General features: G+C 63.1%; 1 protein-coding gene across 2 annotated transcripts; it reads right to left on the bottom strand.

Annotated features, from left to right (window-relative positions):
* Window positions 1–1981: 1981 nt before the first annotated feature.
* On the bottom strand, window positions 1982–13670 carry SLC16A3 (solute carrier family 16 member 3). 2 transcript variants are annotated; one of them, XM_068529909.1, is made up of 7 exons: window positions 13559–13670; window positions 6788–6919; window positions 6022–6081; window positions 5435–5682; window positions 4822–4965; window positions 3760–4524; window positions 1982–2837 (listed from the first exon to the last, which is right to left on the bottom strand). In XM_068529909.1, the coding sequence occupies exons 4-7, from the start codon at window positions 5655–5657 to the stop codon at window positions 2584–2586; spliced, it is 1386 nt and encodes a 461-aa protein (XP_068386010.1). In that variant the 5' UTR covers window positions 5658–5682; window positions 6022–6081; window positions 6788–6919; window positions 13559–13670; the 3' UTR covers window positions 1982–2583. The 2 variants fall into 2 exon arrangements, with proteins under 2 accessions (XP_068386010.1, XP_068386009.1); XM_068529908.1 differs by lacking the exon at window positions 6022–6081 and having other exon boundaries at window positions 13559–13669.
* Window positions 13671–18198: the final 4528 nt, after the last annotated feature.

Here is an 18198-nt window from a genome sequence, read left to right as displayed (position 1 = left end):
CCCCGCCCCCCACCCCGCCTCCATCTGCTGGGAGCTCTGGAAGCAGCACCCCTTTCGGCGCCATTACCTGTAGGGGTGTTTAGGGTTACAGGGGAGTGTCCTTTAGGGAACCATGAGGGGGCCCTGCAGGTCTAGGCGGCTGCCTTCCAGACCGCCATTGGCAGGACCCTTAGGCAGCCACTGACGGTGGGGTCTGTCCTCCTGCCAGGCTCTCCTAGCGTGGGGCCTGCACACGTGTCCCGAGGTGTTCTCCGCACAGGGTGGCAGGTGCCCCGAGGTCTGGCCAGGGTGGGGGTAGCAGCCCAGGGTGCCTGGCTCGTGTACCCCACCCCCCAATTTAGGCTGATTGTGTATGTGTCCTCCAAGGAGGTGCTGAGGGGCCCGTGAGAGTGGGCTCAGCACGGGCATCTGGGTCTTCACAGGATGCTGGGTGTGAGTCTCCTTTAGTGGGACGTCTAGAGGGTTAGGGGCAGCCCCGTCCGCGCCAGAGCACTGATGACAACTGTCGTCAACTGCTCTTAGGGCTCTTGACAGCCACAACTTGGAGGACAGGAAGTATTTTTTCTCTGTGTCTTGGGCACAATTGGAAACATCTGGAACCAGAAAACTAGGCAGTCAAGATGGTCTGGTCACCTTCTCCCCCAGGGCCCCTGCGGATCAGTCTCCAATCTTGGCAGAGCCCCTGGATGCTTTAACCAGCTGGTGTTGCTGCTGTGCGGGCAGGGGGCCTCAGGTCCACCCTGGGGTGCATGGGTCCAGCCCCAGACCAGCTGTGGGTCCCAACCCCAGCAGAGCAACTCCCACATGTTGACCATCTCAGAATCACTGAACAGTGTCCCCAGAGCATGCCTGTAGAGAGTCGCCAGTCCTCGAGTAGGGAGGGGGGAACGCATGAGGCAGCTTCGGGTGAGAATGAGGGGGTACTAGCGCGGGATACTGGGGCCCTGGTCACCACCACAGCTGGTTCCAGGAGACCCAGGATAACTGAATGACTGGCGACAGCCAGGCCAAGCTCATATCAGGAGAGAAGGGGGCGGTGTGATGAGGGCTGGGAGGTGGCTGGGGGAGGGGCACAAGCAGGCTGCCCACTTGCATCCTCTTCCCTGCCTCCCTCCGGCTCAGGTAGGTGGTTGCAGAGACCACAGGTGGGGCTCGCCCTTTAAGACCTGACAAGTGGGGCGCTTATGGCTCAGCTTTGCCCAGGGGCTGGCCTGGGGGCCCTGCTTCGCCCACCTTATTACAGGGTGAGGTCAGCGGATGCAGGGCTACCACTTGACCCCTGTGACTGCTAGCACCACCCACAGCCCAAGCCCCTGGCAGAGGGGAAGGGAGGACAGAAAGGATGACAGATGGGGCAGGGGGCTGCGGGCAGGTGCCTGGCTCCCTCATAGAGCTCAAGGGGCAGATGGAGGAGGGAGACAGCAGCCCCTTCGGGGCGACATCTCTGGGGCGGACCCAAGATGTGAGCTCTTGCTTGCTTTTCATTGCAGAGGAGCAGGGACGTGGCATCTCTCCGGCTGCACGCGGCCCGCCAGGGTGCCCGCTGCCATCCCCAGCGCCCTCGACGCACCACCTACTGAGGCGGCCCCAGCGGCCTCTGACCGGGCTCCCAGCCACATAGGCCGCCGCTGGCCACAAGGGCAGGTGGGTGTGAAGTACCCGGGGTGAGGCTGAGTGGGGCTGTTCGAGGAGGATGGGGAGCAGATACCAGCCCAGGACGCTGACCACATGCGGTGACTGTCAGCTAACTGAGGGGCGAATAAACAAAAGGCAGGCAGATCATTTTCTTTAAACACACACCAGTGAACAGAAACCACACGTATATCTCAGCTTCAGTGGACACACCCCTGCAGCGTGACCCCTTCCCTGCCAGCCACCAGGGTGCTGTGTGAACACTCTGAGCCATTTGGGGTCCATCAGGGCAGGGTCCAGAACCAGCAGTGCTTAGAAGGCCGACGTGGCTAACAAGGACCAGAACCACTTTGTAAAAATAACCAGGCTATTTGTTGATAAAGTGAGATTTGGGGTGAACAGTTAGACTACTGCCCCTACGTAGAGCAAAACTCCTGCAGCTCCTGGAAGATATTCCTTCTGAGACGGCACCTCCCACATGCAGGTTTATCTCAAACCTTCAGAAGTGAAGGAGGGAGCTTTGTCCACTGGACGCTCAAAGAGGGGTGGGCTGGGGCGCTCATGGGCACGCAGGGAGGCCTGTCGTGGCAGTGCCCGCTCCGCAGCTGTCCCCGGCCCCGCCCCCTGATTAAAATCATGTTGTCTCCAAAGCGTGGGTCTCTGGGTCCTTGAGCCCAGCGGTGGGCACCGGGCTCCCTGGGGTCAGCAGGTGGGGTCCCTGGTGCAGACGGCTCATAACCTCACGGCTTGGCTTCACCACAGATCCACCTTGGAATGACACGTTCCCACCCTGCCACGTCCCCCGAAAAACACTGATCGGGCGATGATCCGCTGCCCGGGCGGCCGGCGTGGAGCCAAGAGCCCCGCCCAAGCTAGTCCTGTTTGTGAAATAAATACGAGCGTTGATGGTTTCTGTCCAGTTCCCTGCCACCCCTGCTGGCCTCCCCCGGCTCAGACGCTCGTTTCTGGGGTGTGAACGACCTCCCCGTTCTTCTCAGGCTCTGTCTTCAGGAAGTGCTCCACCTCCCGAGAGTCCACCCTCACGTCCTCGGGGGGCTTGTGATGCTCCTCCTCCGTGGCCGCCTCGGGCCTCTTCCCAATGCAGAAGAAGTTGCCCAGCACCAGCACGATGGAGGAGGCCAGCACCTCAGCCCCCGCCAGGACAAACACGTACTGGTACACGTGCGTCGCATCCAGGAGCTTGCCTGCAGTGCAGGGGGACAGGGTCAGCCCAGGGCTGCAGCTTCCACCGAATCCCCCCAGTCACCAGTGCCCTGCCGGGGACAGCCCAGGGCCCTTGAGGCAGCCACCCACACCCCCACCACCTTCCCCCGGGTAGCGCAGACCCAGAGGCTAAAGCAGAGTGGCTTCGATGAGGGTTTGGAGCAGAGCCTCCGGTGGGGCCTCATCCCCCGCCAGGTGGAGGCACCTGGAGGGATCTGGCCCCGCTGCCTGTCACTGTGGCGGCCCTTGTAGGAACCACCTGGGCCCCGGAAGGACCCTGGGACCCCGAGACAGTGACGACCCAGGCACCTCCTCACCCTCGCCCCAGACCTCTCCAGGCAGGAAGAGCCAGAGGCCAAGGCCAAGTGGGAAGCAGGGGGACTACAGGGTTGGCTGGAGAGACCCAAACCCAGGTGCAGCGGCTCGGTGGGGCCTTGGCCACACTGCTCCCACTGTGCACGCCATTTTAATCGCACACCATTATTTTCTCAGTTATCAAAAAATAAAGCAAAAGCCCAACGTAACAGAAGCCAACCCGACCTTCAGCTCTGAGCCTCCCCAGCGTGTGGGGACAGCCAGAAAGGAGGACCAGCACTCCACCCTGGAGCCATCACCTGTCCCCATGACTCAAGCCCATGGCCTCCTCCCACAATGAACCAAGGGGGACCCAGAGTGTGTGAGAGGCCATGTTCTCTCCTGACACCGGCTGGCCATGTGCTGAGGTACACGGTGGCCTGGCTAGACAAGGCTGGGAGCAGGGGCGGGGGGGGGGGGTCCCTCCAGCTAAGAGCCCCCATGGTGAGTACCCTCCCCAGGAAGAGCAGGTGTGGGAACTGCCTGGAGGCCTGGCCAGGCCTCAGGGAGGGGAGGCACTTCGCTCCCCGCCCTGCCCCCAGCACTCACCTCCCGACGGGGGCCCAATGAGCACAGCTATGGCCTCCAGCAGCAGCACGAGGCCAATGGCACTGGAGAACTTCTGGGTGCCCACAATGGCCATGAGTACCTCGAACTGCAGGGCCCCCACCATGCCGTAGGAGATGCCAAAGAAGATGCAGAAGACCACCAGGCCACCGTAGTCGCTGGCCGTGGATCCCGTGAGGTCGGTGAAGCCGTTGAAGAACATGGCGAAGCTGAAGAGGTAGACAGAGTAGGGCCGCACCTTCTTGAGCCCTGTGATGAAGCCGGCGGTGGGCCTCGCGAAGATGTCGATGAAGCCCAGGATGGTGAGCAGGAAGGCCGCCTGGGTGTCGGGCACACCCAGGTCCTTGGCGTAGCTCACCACGAACACAGGCGGCACAAAGAGCCCCAGCACCATGATGGAGGCGGCCAGGGCATAGATGACAAAGCCGCGGTCCCTGAAGACGCTCAGGTCCAGCAGCCGCCGGGACGGCCGCTGGGGCCCAGGCCCCGAACCTGAACCCAGCCGGGGCGCCTCCAGGGGCCGCATGAGTGCAGCACACACGCAGCAGTTGAGCAGCAGGCCACCCAGGATGAGGAAGCCGCCCCGCCAGCCATAGTGGTCCTGCAGCACCTGCCCCAGCGGGGACAGGGCGCACAGGAACACCGGGCTGCCCGCTGCCGCCAACCCGTTGGCCATGGGGCGCCGCTTGTTGAAGTAGCGGTTGAGCATGATGAGTGAGGGCTGGAAGTTGAGCGCCAAACCCAAGCCTGGAGGAGAGTGGGTGGGTGAGCGCAGGTGGCCCGGCCCCAGTTCTCCCCAGCACGGGCTCCCGCCTGAATGATTGTATGTGTGGGTCTGACAGGCGTCGACGTGAGGAGACTCAGCGTGTGTTCAGAGCCCCTGTTGCCAACCCACGTGCCCGGGAGAGACAGACGGGGAACGAGGGACAGGATGGCACCCGGTGGGTACACCCCACAGCTGCCCACTCCTGGGAGGTCCTTTCTCTTCCATCAACATGAGCCATCGCCACCCGGCCGCCCCACTTCTGGCGGGGCCTCACTCACCGGTAATGACCCCAGCGGTGAGGTAGAGCTGGATGATGGTTCCACAGAAGGATGCAGACACCATGCCCAGGGATGCCAAGAGGCCACCTGTGAACATGACGGGCCGGCAGCCAAAGCGATTCACACACACGCTGCAGAGCGGGCCTGGGGGGTGGGGGACAGCAGCTGAGGGGCGGGACCGAGGCTCTCCATGCCCAGAGAGACCTGCCCTTCCCTGATGCCCCCTTGCCCCTGGCTCAGGATACACAGGGGCACCAGGTGCCCAGTGTGCAGGTCACGCTCGCCCATCTTTTAAGCAAAGCATGGCTCACAAGGAACGGTCCCCGTTAGAGGGGTCTTTTCTGGTTGGTCTGTGCAGGCAGCAAGAACGGCTCCGGGATCCAGCACAGCTGTGCAGACACAGCCCTTTGGACAGGGTCCCAGACAGCCTTGGCCTGTGCCCGTCTGCACTCTGGAGACCACGGCATCCTCGAGGGCTCCCCACCAGGTGCCCCTGGGGACCGGGGCTGAAGACGCTGGGTGCGCTACCCAACTCCCGACCCCCAGGCCTTTTTGTCCAGAACTGAACTTGCTGAACTCCCAGAGGCAGTCACCTGGCATGACGGCCCCTCACCTGTCCCGTACAGCATGGCCAACAGGATGGAGGAGATCCAGGCTGTGTCACTGTAGCCTATCCCAAACTCTCGTATGAGCTCTTTGAAGAAGACACTGACCGCCTTGGGGAAGGCGTAGGAGAAGCCTGTGATGACAAAACAGCCCCAAAGGATGGCCCAGCCCCAGCCCCCATCTGGGGCCTTGACGCCCGTCGGGCCCTCGTCGACCACTGCCCCTCCCATGGCCAGGAGGGCTGGTTCCGCGTCCCTGAGAAAGAGGAAGCCAGGCTGACTCGGTTGTCAGGCAGTCACCCAGCTGCAGCCCTGCAGTGTGGGGACAGCACCTGAGGGCTGGCACCCGGGCCGGCCACCCCTCCCTTCAGGCCTCAACCCCCAGCAGGAGCTCAGCTCTGGGCCAGGCCACCTGCCCGATGTTACCTGAGAGCCCTGCCTCTGACCCTCACCTGTGCTGGGTGCAGGGCAGGAAGGTCTGGGGTGACCAGCAGCTGCAGCTCCTCCTCCCTCCCCCGCTCAGGCCTGGCCTGCTCCCATACAGCTGGCTCTAAAGGGCAGTGGCTTTTTTGGGCTCAGCCAGGTCTCAAGTTACCTCCTGAGGAGGGCAGACCCCAGTGGGGAAGTCAGCCGTGCTCTGGCCTCCCGCCTGACCCTGTGTTGGGAAGCAGTGTGGTTTTAGCAGCCAGCACCTCGGGCAGTGAAGCCAGCCCTGGTGAGGACCTGGGGCCCGATCTAGGCTGCAGTCCCTTGAGACCTCAATCTAGATGTGGCCAGCCTTGCTCTCCCACCCCCAGGGGGACAGGGCGCCCCGGTCCTTTCCACTCTGATCACACTGCACAAGAAGTGAGAGTCTGAAGAAGAGGCTCACACAGGCTGTGCTGTGCGGGGAAGAGCAGGTGGGGAGGGCGGGGGTCACTGTGCTGGCCCCGACTCGTCCCATCTCGTTATCATCCACCTGCCTCAGCTCTTTTGGGAGCCTGAGGGCAGCAGGGCCGGCCCAGGTGGAAGGTGCCTGTCGGCCGCTGGAGTTTAACCCTTCTGGCGAGGGAAGGGCAGGAGGGACACGCTTCCACCCGGCCTACCAGAGCAAACCATTCTAGCCCCCAGGCTGCCAAGGAGGGAGCTGGCCGCACCCACTGCCGGCCCAAAACCTGAAGAAGCTCAGGGTCAACTTTCCTCTTTTAAACCCCAGGAACTAAGCTCATTTGAGGCCCAGTAACTTGAAACACTGCAGCCAGATTTCCACCTGGAGATCCTCCCCTCCCCTCCCATCTTCATCCCCTACCCTTCCCTGATCCTTGCTCCAGAAACCCTCTAATCCCAGAGATCAGCCTGGTGGCCTAGTCCCCCCACCTCACCTGGCAGAAGCTGTTCCAAGGACAGAGTAGACCTTGCTGCAGGCGCGGGGAAGGGAGGGCTTGTTGGATCCAGCCGCTTGCTGCCCACTGAAGCTGCGTCTCCCCACCAGCAGCGAGCTATAAACCAGCTCCCTGGTGGGGGAAGCGCTGATGTGTAGTATCTGCCGACTTAGTGGTGTAAACACTCCACCTGCGCGATGCCTGAGCACTTCCTGCACGAGCTGCACACGCAGAGCCACAGCCCCCTTCCTATCAGCCCGCCTTCCTGGGTTTCATAATCTGTCCTGACTCCACCCCTTGCCCCTTTTCCTTGAATCCTTCTTGACCTGGTACAGCCCTCCGGGTGGCCACTCTTTCATCTGAGGCTACACAGAACCTGGGACAGGGCTCTGGAATGAGGACAAGGGCTTCTATGCCCGGACAGTCTGAGCACAGCTTCAGTGTGGCGGGAAAGGAATGTGGAAAATAAGACACACTCTCTGCTCCCCCCTCGCCCCCCCCGCCTCCAGCCTGCCCCCCAGCACCCCAGCCACAGGTGCTGTGCCCTCTGGGGGCTCTGATTCAGTAGTCTGGGGGGGATCTGGGCTCTGATTTAGCGGTGGTGGGGCGTCTGAGATCTGATTCAGTGCGGGGGGTGGGCTCTGATTCAGTGGACGGGTGGGTATCCAGGTTCTGATTCAGCAGTGGAGGGAGGTCCTGGGCTTTGATTCAAAGGGTGTTGGAGGGGATTGTTTTTTAAGGGCATCCTAGGTGATTCTAAGAAGTAGCTGCTGTCCGTGGGCATCACCCTTTGATGACCAGACCTCCAGGAGCCAGCTGGCTGTCAGGGTGATGACAAGGCAGACAACAGCCCACCAGAGCAGAACAGCGGCCCTGCCCCCCACCCCAGACTGGGCCAGAGGTCCACCTTCAGAGCCTCTGCTGGTTCTCAGCTGGGCCAGGGCCACAGGCGCCACTTTTGGGAAACCTAGGAGAAGCCCTCACCTCTCCCGGCACTCAGACCCCAGTGCTCTTTCAAGCACTTTGTCCCAGTGCTTGGAAGGCTCCTGGGCTTCAGTGAGCAGGATGAAGGGTGCGTCCGACGCCAAGGGCTGCGCTGCCGTCCGGGGACACAGCTGAAGGGTGCACGGGGGCACCCCAGCCAAGGGAGCCCCCCATCCTCCTGCAAATGTGTGCACAGACCCGTGACCTGGCATAGCCCCCTGGGTGGCCACCTCCACATCTGAGGCTGCACAGAACCTGGAACGGGACAGTCTGAGCACAGCTTCGGTGTGGCCCACCCCTAGTTTCTCCTCCAGAGCCCTGCCTTTGACAACACAGCCGGGTGCCTGAGCCTGGAACGGGACAAAGGGACAAAGGTCATCCGCAGCCAAACTTCCCGGGTGGGGGTACCGAGCTGCTGTCCCTTCCCCTTGATAGCGTTAAGGTTAAAAGGTCTCTAAGGTACGTGCATCTGAGTGATATTAAAAAAAACAAAAAACTAATAAGTGTATCTTAGGAATGGGAACATTCCTAAGATATACTTATCTTAAGCAATACTTATTGATGCAGTGACACTATTTAAGGCAGAAAGCACAGGAACCCCAGACCCAGGACTCAGGACAGTGGTCATGGTCATGGGGGCACTGAGGGGCTGGTTGTCCTCAGAATCCTGGCATGTTTGGGGTTGTGGGCTTCTTAAAGTAAATCAAGTGGGCCATGTAGAGGCCAAGGAGGGGAGTGTGTCTGGGCCGAGCAATTAGGAATAGCCCAACTCTTATAAACCCAAGGTTCCAAAACAGAACAAAGGAGGGCCTCCCTCTGAGATTTCCGTGGTTCCACCAGCCATGCCTGGTGCACCATGGGGATCATGGGCACCCCAACCTTTGAGGCCCCATTCTCTCCCGCCAGGGCTGGGTCCTCCCTGGAGGCCCCCAGGATCCTCAGGAGAACTAGCATCTGGGAGGGTGAGGAGGCAGAGGGATGGGTGCCAAGGCCCAGAGGCAGGAGGGTACAGCGTGTTCTGGGACCTGCGTGGGCCAAGGGGCTGCCACGTGAAGCTCATGTGGGGAGGGGGCCATCTTTTGTGCCTGGACCAAGGCCCAGTATGGTCATCTCTCTCACCAACCCCTGAATGCCCCAGAAGCTCTTCAGACACTACTTTCTCCCAGCTAACCCCCCAGCCCAGGGTGCCAGCCACACTGAAATGACCCTCAACCCGTTCCCCACACCAGATGGTCCTCAAACTGAGGTTTCTAGTGAATTTCAGTTTGCCAACAGAGGTGTAGGTGGTGGTGAGCAAGCAGGGAAGATGATGGAGGGCTGGGGGGCTCTAGGTTGGGGGCAAAGGGATTTCGCTCAGCAGTGCTCTGTGTATTTATGGGGTGGGTGGAGAAGGAGCTGGGATTTCCAAGAGCAAAATGTCCTCAATCAGCCCAGCCCGTCATGTTGAAGAGGCAGGCTTGGGTACAGGTGGCTGATGTTCCAAGGAAAACCCAGGGTGGGAGGAGCAGCCCCCTTGGGGGCCGGTCGGAGACCCTCAGTGCAGCGCAGAGGGAGGTGGCACCAGCACATCTGTGAGCACATGCCGGCCGGCTGTCCTTTCAGTGACATTTAGTCTCCCAGAGAAGCATGCAAACCATGTACGTGGCCCAGAAATAACCCACCCTCTGGGCCTCAGAAAGCTGATCTCCCAGGTGGGGTGTATGTGCCCGCTTCTGGGTCAGGTGAGGCTCCAGGGACTGCCCCCAGGTCCCGGCCCAAAGAGGAATGTACACAGAGGTCCCTCAGAATGACCCGTCCATTGTGCCCTCCCAAATCAAGGGCTCCCACCAGCTGCTCCCTCAGGGGCCCACTGGCTATCTGGGTGAGAGTCCTAGCTGGGGTCAGGCTCCAGCTTCTGCATTACCCCTCTCCCCAGTGCCGCCCTTCTCTGCCTACACTCACCGGCTTTGAATGCCATCTTGGTGGTGACAGTGCCCAGCCTCACCCCCACCCCCGCATATCCACCCGGAGAGCTAGTGCAAACCTCATACCAATGTGTTCCCAACCCGACCCCACACGCCCACCTCAGAGCCAGCCCTGAACTCACATCCTGTTGGCCTCACCACCTCCCAGACCCCTTCTGCCACTCCAATCCAGCCACAGCTTGCCGCTGCTCATTAGGCCTCTGTACTGGCAGTCCCCTCACCCACCTTGGGTCCTGGGTCTGTGGCCCATCAGTCCCCAGGGCAGGCCATGAACCCAGGGAGTGGGGTTCAGTGCGGGGGGCCCCCAGCCCTAGAGCCTGTGTCCTGTCCCAGGTGCTAAGTCGGTGCACTTTCTAGGCTGGCCAGTTACCTAACTGGACTTCTAGTCCTTGGAGACTAGCTCCAGGTGGGCAGGGCAGGAAAGGGGCAATTACATTTCTTCCTGACTCTTCCCGCACCAGGTGGCTTGGGAGACATGCCTGAGCAACAGGGAAGCGGGCCAGTGTGGCTAGCACCTGGCTCCTCGAGCCCCAAGGCCCCTGAAGCCCATGGGGGTAGCTGACAGGCAAGAGGGTGCTGCACCCTCAGGAGGAGGGAGAACCTCCCCTTCTTCCTTCTCCCATTGCCCCTGTTGTGCAAACAGGTAACCAGAAGATCCAGGACACTCTCACCCATCCACCACTGGTCAGAGTGCCTGTCTCCCTCCCAAGACGGGGGAAAGGACCCCAGATGCCCACCTCAGCCCTGCCCTCACCTGTGTTTGGAGCTGTGACTGGAGGGAGGTGACTGGGGCTTTTTCTGGGGAGGTGGGAGCTGGGCAGTGGGTGAAGGTCTGGTCCAGGCCTCTTCAGCTTGGCCTGGGCCCTCCACCCCACCTCCACTGACCACACAGCTCTCCACCACATGTCCAGTGCCCCTGCAAACTCTCAGGTGGGCTCACGTCCTCTTGCAGGGGTCGGTGGGGTGGAAACAGTGGCCTCATTCACCAGATTGGACACTGCGCCCCAGGCCAGCCCCTGGCTCTGAGTCATTCTCCGCTCCACCACCATCACCCCGTTATGACAGGAGGAGGCCATTCGAGAGTGGCCCTGGGGATGTTTTTGTGCTTACCCTGTTGGAGCCCCCTCCTCTAGAGAGCTCAGTGGGCAATGAGGAGGGGCCAGGAGGCAGTTGAGCAGGCCCAAGCTGTCCCCCTCCAGGCCTGGACCCAACCCTGCCCAGCCTGGGAGTGCCTGGCCTGCCCATCCACGTGGCCACCTTGTCCCATTCCTCAACTCCCTACAGCCCCCCAACCCGAAAGCCTGTAACCTAAGGCCAAGGCCCAGAAGGTGGTCTCTGTGTCGGCAAGCCCCACCAGCCAAGAGGGGCCCCTTCCACCAAAACTGGGTTCCCAGCTCCCACCACCACCACATAGGGCCTTTGGAACAAGTAGGAGGGGGGAGGTGGCTGAGGAGGGGAGAAGGGCTGGGGAGGGGGATGTGGAGGGACCCTGAGCTCCACCCACCACCACCCCCACCCGACCCGAGGGAGCAGGACGGACAACGGACGCTCCTTCCTGTTCCAGCTTCTGGCTGGGCAGGTGGGGGTCAGGCCGACCTCGCCGCCAGCGGGGGGCTGGGAGGTGCGGAGGGAGAGAGGATGCTCCGCACGGCCCCGCCCCAGCCCCGCTGCTTGGCCGCGCGCGGGACGTGGGGGACGTGACCGCGCCAAGGGAGGAGCCGCCGCCGTATTGCCTGAAGTAGGCGCCCTCCCTCCCGCTACCGTATTGGCCGGAGCGCACAGCCAAGGCGCGCGGCTGCCCGGATCAGCGAGCCCCGGAGCCACACTGGGCGTCCCCGAGCGCCGAAGGGGACCCCGCGGCTCCCACAGAGCGGGGCCCGCTTCACTGTCCCCCCTTTGGGGCTGGGCCAGGTGGGCGCGAGTTGGAGCTAGCAACATTGACAGAGAACTCCGGGTCTCCGGGACCCACTTCCCCGCACAGCCCGTTTCACAGATGGAGACTGAAGCCGGGAGGTCTGCACTCGCCGAGGCGAAGCCATGAGGAGCCCCATGCCTTGTCCGCTCCCGCCCCGCCCCGCCCCTGTGTCGGGGCCCAGTGCGCCCGAGGCCTGATCCTGCCTGATCCGGAGGTGTCTCCAATGGACTGATCGCTCTGCTTGGCTGTCTTCTCCACTGGTCACCTCCCAGAAGGGCCAGCCCAGGGCCCTGGGGTGGCTCTGCTGGGCTCCTCACCTCGAGGAGGCTGAACTGGCCCCCTCCACACCTGCCAGGTCTCTGCGAGGACCGCCCTGGAGCAAGTCAGCCTTGTCATACGGACACCACCAGCCAGTGAGTGGGACCCCACAGACCCCGCTCCACACACTCTCCCTGGCCAGTGTCCTGAGGAGCATGAACACCTCCCGCTCCTGCTGCCCTTCAAACTGAGGTGTCCAGCTGGAGTGGGTGAGAGCTGGGTTGCCTCCTGGGTATCAGGCCCTGCCCAAGGTCACATGGGGTTGTTACAGAGCCTGTCTGGGGATCAGGCCTCCCAATGTCCACCCCAGGCACTGTCTACACCACAGACTGCTGGGCAGGAAGGCTCCACGCCTGTCTGGGCACTGCCACCCATGCCCTCAGAGCCCCTTGGGGGCAGACCTCCCACCATGGGAGCAACTCCTTAACAGCTGAGCCCAAAGGGCCCAGTCCATCCTCCAGGACACACTCCTGCATCTGTCCCTGTCCCTCCCAGCGCCCATCTGACCCCTGCAGACTCTTGGGCCTTCAGAATGAGGCAATGGACCCCTGAACCCCCTAACCCACACAGCACCCACACCTGCCCTTGGCTTTGGACAAGCCCGTCTGACCTGGGCTGCATGAAGGCTGTTGGTCCAGCTGCCATCTCCTGCCCCTCAGACCATTCAGCCTGGCCATGGTCATCACACAGAGTGATCCTGTCAGCCCAGGCACCTCTGGGTGTGCAGCTTAGTGCATCTGGGACAGAGAAGCACTCTGGGCCCTGGGCTGCCCCTTTGTCCCTCACCCAGAATCCAGGCACCCCCACCCCCCACAAGCGGCCATGACCCCAACTGCTTCCCCTTCCACTCACAGGCCTGCCAGCCACGGGCCTGGGCCAGCATCCATGTAGGTAAGTTGTCAACCCACTTTTCAGGTAAGTAAACCAAGGCCCCTGAGGCCCCACCTGGTTTTCCCAGGGCTAGGGGCCTGGGAGAAGGGTGAGGCGAGCTCAGGGACTCCAGTCTGATCCTGAAGGTGAGTCCCCATCTCTCTGCCCAGGGTCTGGATCAGAAGCCTTTGCCTGAGGGCAGGTTTGGGTTGGTGAGTGTTTAGGGCGGCGATGAGAACAGGGAGGAGGTGAGAGAGAGGACGGGCCCTCGGGCACCACCACCCCGGGCGCCCCGGCCTGGAGTGCACGTGCTCCCCAATCCCCCGGCAAGGGGGCACGGGCCGCGGCAAGGGTGCGTTAGCCCCACCAAATATAGCCGGCGAGCCCCAGACGCTCGCCGCGAACCGAGCTATTTATACCCGGAACCGGAGATGCAGCCCGAGGGTTGCCCGACGGAGGGGCGCCCAGACGAGCCGGGGAAGTCGAGGTCGCGCGACTCGGGTCCGAGGGCGCGGAGGGGTGTGGCTGGCTCCCCGGGGCCCTCAGTGGGGGCCGCCCGGGATGGGGGGCTCGTCTGTGCCCGGGGCGCCCCCGGACCAGGAGGGCGAAAGGCAAAAGTGCGGACCCCGAGGCCGCTCCCACGCCGGGTGCAGACTCAGCGCCGGGGCGACTCAGAGGGTCCCAGTCCCGGAGCCGCGGAAGCACCCGGGAAGTGCCTACCTGCTGCCGCTCGGCCGCCGCGCGCCTCTGCTCGCCTAGCTGCCGGGCGCGGTGCCGGGGGCGACTCAGTGCTCTGGCCGCTCGCGCGGCACTTCCCCAGTGTACGTCACCGCCGCCTGGCGCCGCCCTGCCTGGACCCCGCGGGAGGGGCGCCCCAGTGCTCCCCGACGGCGCGGACACCGGCGCGGGTTGTGCCTTCTCTCCCGACCAGTCCCGCTCCCCCGCGCCCTCAGACCGGCCCCCCAGCCTCGCCATCCCCTGGCGCTGGGCTGGGAGCCCGGGCGCGCAGCCCCCTCCCGCCCCTCCATCTCCCACCCTGTGCTCGCTCGCTTCCCTCTGCCTGGGCTTGATGGGAGCCCGACTGGGTCCCGCAGTGACCCCCGTCGCCCCCGCGCCCCGGGCCGCGCCCTCTGACAGGTGAGCGCGCGCATCCAGGCGCACCCCACGCCGCGAAGTGCCCGCGGACCCCGTGGGGTTCCCGCCTTTCGGCTCAGCTTTGGGGCTTTGCAGGCCTCCCTGGCCAAGCCCCCTGCGATCTGCGCCCCCATCCAAACCTCGGGGCCGACACCCGCCCCGGCCCCCCAACCCCCACCCCGCCCTGCATGGGTGATCTTGGGCAAGGCCTCCATCCTCTCTGACTTCCGTTTCCCCCTGTGGCTTTGTGCGCTGCTGAGCCAGACAACAGCCGCTGCCCCTCCTCTCGAGCTCCCAGAACTGGGCTGTGCTGGGGGTATGGCGGGGGGGGCCCCAAGGCATGCTCCACATCCCCACACCCCGCAGACACTCACCTAAGGGGAGCGTTGATCCTGGCTGATCCTGGGCAAGGTGTTTCAAACCCCGGGTTTTCTCATCTGCAAGATGGAAAGAACTAAGGTTTGAGGAGGCACCAGGGAGTGTGGCCATTGGTGGCCTGGGCCCAGGACACCACTTGGTGGCTGCCCCCGAGCCACAGGACCACTTTCCATTGAACCTACTTCAAAATGACACCAGAGTCTTCTGGGACTACAGGAGGCCAGGCATTGGTGTCTCTGGGATTTATGGCAAAGATTCCAGCTCATCCTGGACAGGGTGACAGAGTGAGCATCCCTGGAGGATTACCCCCCTCCAGAGGCCTATGGGGTGGCCCACCCCCCTTGGCACAGTACAGAGGGGTGGGCAGAACGGTGGGGGTGTTGGCCTCCTGGCCCAGAGTTCACCATTCGACCACCCCTTCTGAGACACCAAGTCCACTGAGGCCTTCTGCTTTTTTTATTTCAGATGCTGGGAGACCACCCCACCACCACCCCCTGTCAAAAGAGCCCTGGCACTCATGGAGGCTGGGCTGGGTCTAGCTGCCACCCCGGCCCGGGACCCGACCACCCTCACCCCCAAATGCTAAAGAAGTTGCCACATAGGCATGCACACACAAGAAAGCAGGAAGCACAGCCCAAGCCTCCAACAGCAACTTGGCCTAGGCCTTCCAGGTGAAGCCCTACTGAGTTGGCCTGGACCCTGGGTGTCTATAGGGGCCCTTGGGAAGGAAGGGGGTCCCCATGGGGTATCAGATGGTACCCCCAACTGCCTGTACCAACAACACTCACTGGCTTCCTCACGGCTGAAGGTGGAAGGTACACCAGCATGGGAGGGCATCTGAGGGGGGTGCAGGGCAGAGCTGCAGAAGGGAATCCCTCACCCGTGCTGGTAGTTCCAACCTCTGGGGTGGGGCACCTCCCTCCTCTGCCTCAGATCATTTAGACCCACACCCTGCCCTGCGTGGGCCCCTCCTGCCACCACCTGGATGCCCTACCCATCTTCATGAGGCTTGGCAGCTAGTGCCCCTCACCCCAGGAACCAAAGATTCCTGTTAGGTAGGAGCTGTGCAGCCCTCGAGCCCCGACCCCCCCGCTCCTGCCCCCACCCACCCCAAAATGGAAGAGCTCAGAGCGGCCCAAAAAGGGAGACAGATGTGGGGTGGCTGGGGTCTTCCGACCTGCTCCCAGCCTCCCTCAGACTAGCTCTGGGTCTTCTCTGAGCTCTGCGACCGGGGAGGGCCCCCGAGAGCCCCCACCCAGTGATCTGAGGGAGTGCCTGGGATCCACCCTTGCTCCCCAAGAAGGAAAGGGACACCAAGGCTCCATCTGGGAGGGCTGGGGGTGTTTATCCAGAGATACTGTGGTCCTGCAGGAGCCCCGAGGAGGGAGAGGACAGTACCCCAGACCCAGGGCCCCTCAGGCATGGTCTTCCATGGGTGTGGGCCCCAGGGCCAGCCTGGCTGCTCACGCAGAGCTGAAGTGTGGGCTCCCCCCTCCCAGGGACAGCGGGGGCAGGCTGATCAGGCACCGGCTTGCCAGCCCCTGCCCCCACCCCAGCAGGGCTCCAGGGAGTGTGCTTTGACTGGAGAAGTGGAGGAAGACCAAAGTGGGGTGGCAGAGTGATGGCCTCTGTGTGTGGCCCTGCGTGGGAAACCACCTGCTGACAGTCAGCGGCAGGGCAGAGCAGGCTCCCCCCAGGGCCTCCCCTGGACCAGGGCCCTGCAGGGGAGGACCAGAAACCTCCACAACCTGAGACCCTCGGCCTTCCAGACCCCAAGCTCCCCCTGGGTGCTTCAGTCCACTTTCCAGGGCCAGGAGCCCTGAGCACAGCAGGGAAGGAGCGGGTGCAATTCTGTGGTGCAGGGGAGGGGCGGAGAAGGCCAGGGACACCCACCCCAAGTCTGACTCCGATGCCTCGTCCCCCGCAGTGGCCCTGGGCTAGCCCCCCAACCCAAGCTCCCCTTTTCTGAAAGGGAGGGGGTGGGTGACCCGGGGAGGTGCAGCCACCCCTGGCGAGGTGGGGGGGATGCTCTCCCTCATGACCCAACCTGCTTCTGGCCCTGCCCTTCCCCACGGTCCACCACGCCCCTGCCAGTGCCCCCACCTGCTCCATCTCCTGGATTCTCATTCTTCCAGTTGTTCCAAATCACAGCTGCAGGTCCCATCAGGCCCTAGAACGTGCTCTGAGGGGCCTCCAGGCCTGCCTGCACCCTCTCCCCGGCTGCTGCAGCTCCTGGGTGGGGACTGTGCTCCACCCTCCCCAAGGAGAGAAGATGGATATGGAGCAGGGGTGTCTACTGGGCCCATCACCTTCTCAGAGTCTGATCTCCATTTTCCACCCAGATGGTGGATGGGAGCCAGGCTCCGCCGTGCCACTGTCTCTGAAAATGATCTTGGAAACCTGGAGAGACTTCAGAGGGTCTCAGTGGCAGCCCCCCGGGGAGGATGGTGGGACAGGCCTCCTGCTCCTATGCAGGGCCAGATCTCGGGCATCAGGGAAACTTCCAGGGTCTGATGGGGCCATGCAGAGGCCCCATCCTTGAGCCCTGGGCACCCCCACTGGGCTCCAGGCCCCAGCCGGGCCATTCTTCCTGCCCCTGGACTGCCTGTGCCACCCAGCATCGGTTGCCAGCACCCCGTGGACGGGTTCGGGGCCAGCACAGGCTGGGTCGGTTGAAGAAAGCCGAGTCATGGGACGGACATTCTGGCTGAGCCTGGACCCCCCAGCCCTGGGGTCCAGCTCCTGACCCCACCGTCCTTAGGGACTTGGAGGCAGGCAGGACTGTCGCAGCCGGTCCTCACTCACACCACAGCTGGGCCACACCTCCCATGATTCAGGGTGGAGAGGCCGCCTTTCCGGAAGACTGAGGCCAGTGGTACACAGGCCCCTCCCCAAGGTAGGCCCCTCCCCTTCCTCCCTGCTTGCCCCTTGGCTTTTCCTCAGAGTCAGTTCAGGCGCCCTGAAAAATAAACATATTGACCACTTGGCTGGCCCAGGCTGTGGGCGGAGGTAGAAACAGGCGGCAGAGGCCAGACTCCTGCCCAGCCCAGCCTGAATCACCTGCCCTCCCCACCCAGGGCTGGTGTTGGGCACTGGGGTGAGGGTATGGGTGGGGCTTGGGGGTGTCTGTGGGGGGTGGGAGTGTCCGGGGTGGGGTTCTGTGTGGATATTGGGGTGTCTGTGGCAGGAGTTTGAGGTGTGGCTGGGATTGGGGGTGGGTGGGCTCTGGCTTGGGCCCTGGTGGGTGATCCCTCTGATAGCCGTTGGCTTTCCCCTGCGGAACCCGGCTGGCTGCTGCCCCTCGGGCCAAGGTCAGTCACAAGGGGGGCCGCCCCAGCTGCCCACTCCTCCTGACCCTGCAGCAGTCCTGAAGCGAGGGTCTCACCTGGGAGGTGAGGAACAGCAACCCAGCATGGGAGGCTGGGTCCAGGTGGTGGCAGCAGACTTGGGGCAATGGCCCCCCTCCTCGGTGGCCGCAGTGAACTCACCCATGCCACTAAGAGACAGGACTGAGACAGGGTCGGTGCTGCTGCCGAAACATTCAGCACCCAAGGTCAGTGGGGCAGCTGGGCAGGCGTGCCCAAGACTCTTGTCGAGGTGGGGTGAAGGGGCCTAGCAGAGAGGAAGTCGTGCCCGCAGCCCGGGTCAACCCTGACACGCTCTGGCCTCAGTGTCCTATCCGTGAAGTGGCAGTGAAGCCCTCCTGACCACTCTTGGGAGGGTTTGAAAGCTCACCCAGCTCACCTGTTAGGGGTGTCTCCCCGGCCCCATCGTCCAGCCAGACTGGTCGGGGGGGCTCCCATGTGGACAAGCCCCCCCGCCCCACCCACGCCAACATCCATCCGCCA

Source organism: Eschrichtius robustus, chromosome 20 (genome assembly GCF_028021215.1).
Source record: "Eschrichtius robustus isolate mEscRob2 chromosome 20, mEscRob2.pri, whole genome shotgun sequence".
NCBI classification, from domain to species: domain Eukaryota; kingdom Metazoa; phylum Chordata; class Mammalia; order Artiodactyla; family Eschrichtiidae; genus Eschrichtius; species Eschrichtius robustus.
The sequence above is the reverse complement of the archived record's forward strand: the minus strand, read 5'-3'. Positions and strand labels throughout refer to the sequence as shown.